The sequence below is a fragment of the Cyprinodon tularosa genome, unplaced genomic scaffold (assembly GCF_016077235.1).
Source record: "Cyprinodon tularosa strain WSP-4 unplaced genomic scaffold, ASM1607723v1 ctg275, whole genome shotgun sequence".
Classification (NCBI taxonomy): domain Eukaryota; kingdom Metazoa; phylum Chordata; class Actinopteri; order Cyprinodontiformes; family Cyprinodontidae; genus Cyprinodon; species Cyprinodon tularosa.
Window position 1 is genome coordinate 780,290 of NW_024038980.1, and position 10,420 is coordinate 790,709.

The window sequence follows — 10,420 nt, forward strand, 5'->3', positions numbered from 1 at the left end:
GATGCTGGAGTCACTCTGGCCACCGTACCATTTTTGCTGACCCACACAAGAGTGAACAGATATAGAAATGAACAGATGTAACAGTTATTTAAAACAGTGAAATAAAAAGGAATTAATCCTTAACAAATCAATATGAAAAGCTCTTGATTTAAATTTGTATGGAAAGCAATGGGGAAAAAATGAGTATGGGGGGATAAATGCATTTCTTTCACTTCTAATCAGTTTCCTAAGAAAAATGACTGCTGCTGGACTACAGAACTTCTTATCACCTTCAGTTTTAATTTAATGCTTTTGTAATTCAAACTTCTCTCTTGGTTGGGCTGCATGTAGGATGGTATTCTTGAGTTAGACCATGACCAAACTACCGTACATGAACTGTGTTTGGATTAGAATCCAAATAAAGCTTTAAAGGGGTTTGAGAATTTTGTTTAATACACAACCCAAACTGATTTAAAGATTTGTGTAATAAAACCAGAATAATCCAGACCAGCTATTAAAACATTTTGTTTCTTCAGCACAAGCCCTTTCACATAATGCTGAATGAAAAGCCATTTGTGGATTAAAGAAAAACAAAAAAACAGCAGGAAACCCAACTCAGTAAGTGGTTTTCACTGATCTGATCCTAATGTCCTTGAAACTGCAAGGTATTCTACAAAACAAAATCTGGAAGAGTATCACAAATCTAAATACAACTGTTCTATTAAAGGATCCAGATGTTTGTTAATGAATATTGGGAAACAAATGTAAAAGACAAAGGATGGTTTTAAGGAACAGCAAAAGGAATAAACGTAAAAGCAGGGTTAGGTTACAAACATCTTGCAGTCCTGTTTTAAACCAATCATCCAAAGTTGGAAAACAGGCGTGTGACTAAACCACATGTCTGCTCATCTAAACCAATTTGATCATTAAGGGGAGAATGAATCAGATAAAAAAAAAAGCCAATCAGAGATAGGTCACCTCATACCTGGCCTCTCTGGTGGGATACAAAGACATAAGAAGTCCTGTTTAAAGTTTACCAAAGAAGTAGTTGACACAGCAGAACTGGAACATTTTTACATTTTTTTCATTTATTTGTAAAATAAATAATATTTGTAAGCAGAAGATATCTAAATTGAACTTCTTGTCTATACACAAAACTCACTGTGGTCTGAAAGTAAACTAACCCTCATTGCTTTAGAAGCATTTCCATTTTAAAACAGTGTGTTGGCGTCAAAAAGCCTCCCCACTCATGCGATGCAAACTTAACGTATAGCCAAAGCTAAATATAAAAAATGAGGAAAACATTCAGGATTTTTAACATCAAATCACCATTTCCGACTTTTATTTTGAAGGCGAAATTTGTTGTCGTTTGCTGCTGCTGCGCTGCTCTGGGTAAGGATATTTGCTCGTTGTTTAGATCGAATAATCTTCTAAACTAGACCTAAAACCGCTCCAGTGTTTTATTAAATAACAATTCTAACTTGCTTGTAGCTAAACTACTTAACTATGTATAATCAGCTACATTAAAACGCTCCTTTTTACTCGCTTTATGTTTTTTATTGTTAAACTGCAAAAGCAAGCAGCAATTAAAGAATAACCGGATATTATTAGTCAGATTAACAATCAGATTGTTGGTAAAACAGGAATAACTGCAGATTAGTGCATCAAAGATGTGTATAAACATGCAAATAGAGTCAAATGAACTTTGATCTACATCCGTGACCGACCGTCTCTGTGCCTCTTGTTTACTTTCTGTAAAATCACAATAAATCCAAATTAAAGCTCATTTTTTGTATCAGAATAGAAAACGAAATGCCTACTTTTGTCTCTTTGTTTAAAGTTGTAAACAAAAGATATGTAAAATAAACAACAAATACATTTAAAGGCATGCCAAGATCACATGGTACAGAGGTCATTTAAGGCTAGTAATAAAATTAATGAAAGTGAAAATATATATTTAATAGAAATATATTTTTTAATATAATTAAATTGAGAAACCAGAGGTGGTTGATTTCTATCTAATAAAATGATTAAGCTGTTATAAAGCAGGGATGTTGACTTCTGCTTTCAGATTTCATGCAGACTTTATTTAGTATGAGAAAATTAATAAAGAAAAGCAAATTGAGTGATTAAAATTTGCGAAAGTCCTGTCTATTTACCTGTGTTTAGAGGCTAGTCTTCTTACAGGTCTGTATTAATTATTTAACAGCGATTAATGTAACACAAGCTGCTACGGTATTTTAATTTCTCTTTTGAAGGAGCTATGACTGTTCAGTTTTATCATCAATGCAGTTCAAGCTTATGTTCTAAATGTTGATATTGAGTGATAATTAAATTAGGATAAGAGAAGTAAGATGTGAAATGTTTCAAGTTTAAACTCAATTAAAATAAATCAATTTCTACATTTTTCTCCTGCTTTCCTGTGACATCTCAACTTTTGAGGCAATTTGAGGCAAAGCTGAGATGATCCTTTATACGACAAAGGGATGCAACACCATTCGAGTTTGTAGACACCCCTGATAAAGACCTTTTAACATTCAGTGTAGGTGGGGGGGAGGTGCGTCTTTTTAAGTATTTGGTGTTTTAACTATATCACCTCTATCACAATCTTAACAGAAACTTTTTTTTAACCTTATTGTTTCATCAATCAGTTAGTTTAATTGTAGAGATGAGTAACTCCCTGCTTCATTGGAATGTGAACATGATGAAATTCAGAGGCAAAGTTTCTTAAAAATATGCAAGTCAAGAGTGCATGACATTAAGGTGAAGCTAAAAAGTAACTTTTCATTCGAAAATTGCCATTCATAAAGCTCAAAGCTATAATAAAAAGGTTTTTATCATTTAGGTTTAGGTAAGTTTGCACATCATAGGATGCTTTGCGTGTAACAATGTAAGATTATATAACTCATTGATTCCTTGAACAGACAGATCCTGACGCCATGGCGGTGTCCTCAGCCATCCTGAGCAGACGCGTAGCTGGCAGCAGCTGCTGCAGGCTGTGGTGTGGCGTTCCTCGACCGCTCATCCACATCAGATCAGCCAGTGCAGCTGAGCCTGGGGCAAGAAAATCTGATGAGGACCATCAGTGGGAGGCAGCAGGTGGTATGCCTTTCAGCAGGGCTAGGGTGGGATCTTTCTTTCAGGACCAGCCAGTCCTGAAGAATCCATTCCTGGAGGACGCTTTGCTTAGAGGATACCTAAAGCGACATCTGCCACAGGAGGTATTCTGAGCAAGAATCACTCTGCTTAACATGACTGTTTATTATGCTATTTAGCTGGAGAAAAGAATTTGTTGATCTTTATTTCTTAATCAAATACTCCAAAGTTTTTGAACAGATTTTAACTAAATAATCTGGACTTGAACTACCATCTCTAATTAATTCCTTGTGTTTAGTCTAGTTCTCAGGCCATCTTGTCTGACTTGAATGCATTCGGAAAACGCGTGGCAAAGGAAATAGACATTCTGGGTAGAGAGTGTGAACTCAATCCTCCTCGACTTGTGCATTTTGATCCTTGGGGTCGGAGAGTAGACCACATCGTGACCTCTGCAGCCTGGAAACGCCTCAAAGACCTCTCAGCGCAGGAGGGACTGGTTGCCATCGGCTACGACAAGTCATTCAGGGAGTGGAGGTAAGCCGTCCTCTTTCTTTTTCTACCTTAGTTTAATAACTTAATCTAGTCGATGTCTGGTTGAGTATATATTCGTGTGTTTGTTCCAGTCGTGTTTACCAGATGAGCAAGCTGTACATTTTCTCCCCCTCATCTGGTCTCTACACCTGTCCTCTCGCCATGACAGACGGAGCTGCAAAGGTCATCCAAGTAAGTTTAAAATTGTAATGTCTAAAATCAACAAATCTTTTGTAAACGTTTAAAACTAAATTTGTTGAACTTTTCTTTAGTTTGTGATTAATTTACAACTCAGTACTTTATGATTATCTGTGAAAACATCTGTTCCCTGCACTTTGCTAATTATTCATATCTCTTGAAGTTATTCAGAGTTTTTCACTATGAAAAAAACTTTGAAAGATCTCTGTCAATTTTCTATTACGTCACAATTATATGCCAATAAATAAACCCACATTAAAATAAGAAAAAGCATTATTGATTGTAATGTGACAAAATCTAAAGAAAGGTCTTATGAATATCTCTGCATGGATCTCTAACAATGTGCTTGTTTTAATTTCTTAATCCTTTCCAAATTACTTGCATAGAGATATTTGTATGCCAAGGTTTCTTAGCAAAAAAAAAAAGGTTTATTGTCAAGCTTAATTTAAATTTGAATAAAATCAATAACATGACTTTATGATTTCAGAGATGAATTCTCACATCCAAACAACATTAATTTTAGCATATATATGATCCAATTATTGTTGTTTTTTTCTCTTCAAATGTGTTAGTTATATTATGTATTTGGCAGCATGGATCTGTAAGAGCCTTTGTTCTTATGTGAATGAAGTCTGTAGGTGTTTCACCGCCAGTGGAAGAAGCGTTCAGTCGCTTGACCAGCCGCCAGCCTGAGCGTTTCTGGACGTCTGGACAGTGGATGACTGAGAGACAAGGAGGATCTGATGTGGGTCAGTAGACATGCATTTAAGTGGCGTAAATCAGTGCAGCCTTCAATCTTGAGGGGAAGAACGGACTCAGAAAACTTTGGTCCCTCTATATGTTTAATAAGAGTTAACTCTGTAGCAGCATATTTATAAGATATATAAATTTACTGACTATACTGAGCTTGTGATTATCTTAAGGCACTGGCACAGAAACAGTGGCTGTCCCCCAAACGGACGGGTCCTATAGACTACATGGCTTTAAGTGGTTCACGTCAGCCACAGATGCAGACATGACTCTCACCTTGGCGAGAGTTCAGGACAGATCGGGAGCAACAACAATGGTACTCCTCTATGTTGGTCTTTAACTGAGTCCAAGGCATTCAGGGAATGTGTGACATGTCTAGCTGAGCTTGTCGCCTTCTGCAGGGCAGCAGGGGTTTGTCACTTTTTTACGCGGAGGTGAGTCGAGGAGAAGATGGCCGACTGAGGGGCATTGAAGTCCAGAGACTGAAGGACAAGTTGGGAACACGACAGATGCCGACTGCTGAGCTGCTCCTGGATGGCCTGCCTGCATATAGAGTCAGTGACATGTAAAGCATTGTTGCTTTTTACTACCAACTCTGTCTGGCACAGAATATACACTAAATACTGATTAAGCAACATAGTTTATGCATATGCTGCGCAATTAGGGGAATTTCTTTGTGATAAAAATGCGGCCGCTTGAACTATTGACCATAAGAAGGCTGAACAAAGGCTAAACACTTTATCTGTCACCTTAACATCAATAGCAAATGGAAAAGACAGCTTTTTAGTGCATTATTTTAGCCAACAACCTCCTGATGAAGTTATTTATGTCTGTGTCTGTAGAAATTTCTCAATCCACAGGATGTTTCACAGTCTGTCTGGTTCTAGATTATGATTAGTAAACAAACTGAAAACAGCCCATCTGAGTAAAAACTGCTTTAAGGCCTGATCTTCAGAGGGTTTGCAGAGCAGATCTTCAAAGAAGTTACAAAGTGATATGAATTTCCAATTCAACAGACAGCATATGCAAACCTGCTTTTGTGTGTGCCTTCATCAATATGCAGATCATATTCTAACAACCAAACTGCGCAAATGCGTGGGTAAAGTATATGCAAAGGTAAACATCTATCATGTGCAAAGAGATTTTCTGCAGTTTGCAGCTGCAGATTCACTTTTTTAGTACTTCTAAAAGTCATTCACAAACAGACAGACAAATATCTGCAATAATTGTTGTCATAAAGGAGGCATTGGTACAATGCCAGACAATGGGGAAATATTCTGTGTGAAGAGAGATTAATCCAAAATCTTCCATCAACTTAACTAAAAGCTGCTGTAGACATTTATGTTTTGCAGCGATTAGAGTAGCTTTTATTGAAAACAGTTTTTCATTCAGACCATATTTTAAAATATATTTATTTTTAAGTAATTTGTTTTTAACCACATTATCTTTTAAACTAGTTTGAAGATAATGTGCACTTAAGGGATAATTGTGAAATCTAAGAAATAGGTAGCTCCAAATATGCTAAATTTTTCTATAGTTTGGCCCCAAGGTAGACTTTTATCTTGAGTTAAGCTGAAATATTTGTACTGAGAGTAGCAGGAACTAAATCATGAACATCTGGATTGTACATAAATTTTGATTTTCAGGCTAAGTGCCCTGTTTTCCGCTCCATTCCATCAAACTTAATGCTCAATTTCTAACGCAGTGCCTCGGGTAGTAGTGCTGCTTTACTCTGTCTGATCCAGATATTCTCCCTTCATCATCAGCTCTCAGAAGAAGGCAGAGGTGTGGCTTCCATAGCTAATATGCTGACAATAACCAGGATTCACAACAGTGTCTCTGCAGCTGCTGCTATGAGAAGGTAGGATCCCCCATCATAATACTTCCCCTGTTCTCTGCTCGGACTCTGTGGAGCCCTTTCCCCGTAAGCTAATAAAAATGTCTCTGCTGTCAGAGTGCTCCAGTTGGCCCGTGACTATGCTACCCGCCGTACTGCCTTTGGAAAGCTTCTGAAAGACCACCCGCTGCATATGCAGACCCTTGCAAGAATGGAGGTAAGCTAGCAGAAGTGTACAGTATTTTGCATAAGTATTAACACCCCTTAAACCCTCTCTCGTTTTATAAGTTTCCAAATTGAATACAAAAATTATATTTCTTTTTTTGACACCCGACACAAACAATTAAAAATTGAAAAGTTCTGCTTAAAAATGCATTAATTCCTTTTATTCCAATGTTCTGTAGAACTATCCTCACTGCATTTACTAAAGAAATGCATTTAATGTTTGTCTCTGACAGATTTGTACGTCTAGAATATTTTTTCAGATTCAGATTGACTTGCGTCTGTGAATCTACAGTTCTCAATAAGGGATAATATTTTATAGTACTTAGGTCTAAGCTTTGCTTTAAAACAGAGGTTTGTAGATCCTAGAGACATTCACAATAGCTCTTAATACACTGCCAAATTGATAACAAACTCAGCTAGGTCTTTAAATATAGAGCACTTGATAAAAAAATATTTTGCCTGTCTTTCTGTGCTTTAGGCAATTTCTGCCAACTTTCATTTTCCATAAAAAAAAAAAAAAACAATTTGCCTTTCTTTAATCATTAAACAAGCATGTAGAACAAATCATGATTTTTATAAATGGTGGAATATAAAATATTTACCTGATAAGTTACAAGGCAGGAATGGCTCTCTAAACCAATTCAATGTAGCTCAAACCTTATGTTGAGAGTATTTGTGCTCATGGAAGTGAGGGTTGTCTGTCTTACTGGAAAAGAACAGGCCCACAGCATGATTCTGCCACCACCATGTCTCATCATAGGTGTGTTTTTGTCAAACATGGCCTCTAGTTTGTGGACTAGAAAGTTCCAGTTTTACTCTAATCTAAGATGAGCACCCTCTTCCATATGTTTGCTGTGTCCTCTTGGCTGTGGGTAGAGTTAGAAGTTACATGTCATCAAAGTTAAAGAGGACAGTTTAATTTTCTTCCCACTCTTCTCAGATTTGGATGTGAAAAAAAATAAATAAATAGATGAAATAAAGATGTAAATTGATAAAGTGGCTTCAGGTTTAGGGGGTGTGAACATCTTGGCAGAACACAAATGAACAAATCAAACTCTGAAATTCTGCCTGCTTTGGACAGGTGGAGACACGTGCAGCTTTCCTTCTGGTGATGGAAGTGTGCCGTCTGCTGGGTCGAGAGGAGAGCGGCCTGGCCACCCAGCTCGATGTGCACCTCCTTCGTTTGCTCACTCCTGTAGTTAAACTGTACACCGGAAAACAGGCGCGCTGCTTCTGCCAACATAAAAGTCATCTTTGATGGGGTTAGCAGAGTATCTGACCGACTGTGTTTCTCTCAGGCTGTTGCTGTTGTGTCTGAGGGTCTGGAAAGCTTCGGTGGACAGGGATACATCGAAGATACTGGGCTGCCTGGAATACTCCGTGATGCACAGGTATTGTTACTGCCAACAAAACTCTTCTGTGGTTTTATGGTGCTATAAACCCACATATTGTTTCTCTTATAGGTGTTGAGTATATGGGAAGGAACAACAAACGTTCTCTCTCTGGATGTGCTGCGCTGCGCAGCTCGTAGTTCAGGAATGGTTCTGCATGCTTACTTTGAACATGTCAAGGTACGGAGCGGGGAGCAGTTCCTGTAGGTCAAAGTCATTTACTGGAAGCAGGGCTAACAGCTGTCTGTGTTATTCTGCAGTCACTGCTCACAGGTGCTTCAGGAGTTTCCTCCCTGGCCCCGGCTGTGAAAGCAGTTGCAGGTGCTCTGTCTGAACTGGAGCAGTTTGTCCAGATAGCAGCTTCCAGATCACCCAGTTATCTGGAACTGGCAGCCAGAGATCTGGCATACAGCCTGGCTCGTATTTATGCAGGTGGGTGCTTAGATATGCAACAGTTACAGGGCAATGCTAAACCATTCATAATACAATCAAATAAATGTAATTTATTCTATTACTTGTTAAAGAAAAATTGTGCATAATGAAAATAAAAAACATCAGTTTTTTTTTTTTTTTTTATAAAAGACTAAACACTGGGGTGTTTATATGGATATAGCCTCCTCAGTTAGTGCCTTGTAGACTCAGCTTTCTACCACAAGTCTTTACTAGCTGTGTTCATTTCAGAATGAATCTACGAACTGTTCTTTATAAAAAACTGCTGAACATCACTTTGATTAAATTAATTAATTCAGAAATCTTACTACAGATTTTGTTTATGGTATTCCATTCTAGGCTTTAACTAGGACATTTCTCTCTTGGTTATCCTTTGATCTAAACCAGAAAGAATTCAGTATTTGCTATAATCCTGTATTTTTTAAGTATATCTGCAAATATGTATGTATACTATGTAAATGCATTGTCCCTTTGAAATAAATAAATACAAATTTATTGAAACGTGCGAGGTTCTGCTAGTGACTGTACAATCCTGTCTTTTCACATAATTGTTAACCATTGTTAATAGGTTAACAAGTTTGAGATCAGTGCTTAAGTCCTTAAATCTCCTGTTACCAGGTGCACTTCTCATAGACCATGCAAGCTGGAAAGAGGCCACCCCACAGGACACCTATGCAGCTCTCAGGTTGGAAAAACACAAAAATGAAATTGGTTGATTAAAAAAAACACTGTTAAACCTCTCAAAAAAGGAAGCACAGATTCTATACAATTATTTAATATGTTTCTATTTTGCTTCATCAGATGGTGCGAACAGGATCTGTGTCTTGTTGCATCTAAACAGATGAGAGGCTGCTATGATTCCAGCACTTCATCCCAAGATGATTCACTGGTTTATAGCTGATTTATCAGCTGATTCAAAACTGAGCAACCTTTGGATCCTGATGAATTTCTGCTCTGATCTGATGTAGTCCATATTATTGAAATTGATTGTTTTCAGATAAGAGAGCCGATGTTTCTTCAATTCAGAAAACCATGCTTTTTTTTTATTAAGGCAAAGGTATTATGTTCTAGATGAGAAACATTTCTGTTGTTCTTTAATAATGCTTGGATATTTCCCATTTAAATGATATGACTTAGATAGTTACAGGCTTGTCTTTCATGGTCCTACTCATTTATTGAAAAGGCAAAGTTTAGATAACACATGCAATAGAGGAAAGACTGATTCAGAGAAGGTTCTCTACTTCTGTTATTTAAAAAAAGGATATGTTGACTGTTAATAAATCAGTTTATATTTCTTTAACACTATCAAAGTATGTTCTGCTAAAGAGTGAACATCAAGCATGTTATCAGAGATTACTAAAGTTAAACAAGTTTATGTTTTGAATAAACGTTTGTAAAGAATAATTAACCAAAATGGTATTTTTTGTTTGTTTGTTAAATGAGTCCTTAAAATAATGTTTTATATATATATATATATATATATATATATATATATATATATATATATATATATATATATATATATATATATTCATTTTCTATATAAAAGTTTTAGATATACATTAGAAAAACCTGCATAAATGCCATTCTAGAGAAATCATAAAATCATAGTCTTTATTTTAAATAGGATCCATCCATCGCTTTAGAATGGTTAAGCTGTTTACCTTTATTTGTTAAAAAAAAAGTTATCAAAAAAAGAGTTATTATTTTTACTTTGTTAATCTATTAATGTAATTTCAGTGACATTTTTAAATTAGTTTTTTAATTTAAAAAAAGACTCAATTTCAAATAGAAAATGGAGTCATGAGTGTAGGCTAACTTAGATTTGGCCTATATATATATATATATATATATATATATATATAATTAAGAGCGATCGAAATAAACTTGGAATTTCAAACTTTCATTCAGGATTGAGAAATCAAAACTCCAACCAATTATTTCCGCTTTAAAACTCCTAAAG

General features: G+C 36.3%; 1 protein-coding gene across 1 annotated transcript; it reads left to right on the forward strand.

Moving 5' to 3' along the window:
* Positions 1-1,273: 1,273 nt before the first annotated feature.
* On the forward strand, positions 1,274-9,865 carry LOC119786610 (acyl-CoA dehydrogenase family member 11-like). The gene is made up of 15 exons (XM_038290077.1): positions 1,274-1,371; positions 2,904-3,200; positions 3,374-3,609; positions 3,699-3,798; positions 4,436-4,553; positions 4,728-4,870; positions 4,956-5,108; positions 6,321-6,415; positions 6,509-6,608; positions 7,698-7,838; positions 7,915-8,007; positions 8,080-8,187; positions 8,268-8,439; positions 9,076-9,142; positions 9,259-9,865. Exons 2-15 carry the CDS (start codon positions 2,919-2,921, stop codon positions 9,356-9,358), a joined length of 1,908 nt encoding a protein of 635 aa, XP_038146005.1. The 5' UTR covers positions 1,274-1,371; positions 2,904-2,918; the 3' UTR covers positions 9,359-9,865.
* Positions 9,866-10,420: the final 555 nt, after the last annotated feature.

What these genes read in the sequence shown, in the direction of transcription:
- LOC119786610 (XM_038290077.1), top strand. Translation starts at nt 2,919, where the DNA reads ATGGCGGTGTCCTCAGCCATCCTGAGCAGACGCGTAGCTGGCAGCAGC. An exon ending in GATCGGGAGCAACAACAATG is followed by an intron (nt 4,871 to 4,955) that starts GTACTCCTCTAT and finishes CGCCTTCTGCAG; the next exon opens with GGCAGCAGGGGTTTGTCACT. An exon ending in ATGGCCTGCCTGCATATAGA is followed by an intron (nt 5,109 to 6,320) that starts GTCAGTGACATG and finishes CTTCATCATCAG; the next exon opens with CTCTCAGAAGAAGGCAGAGG.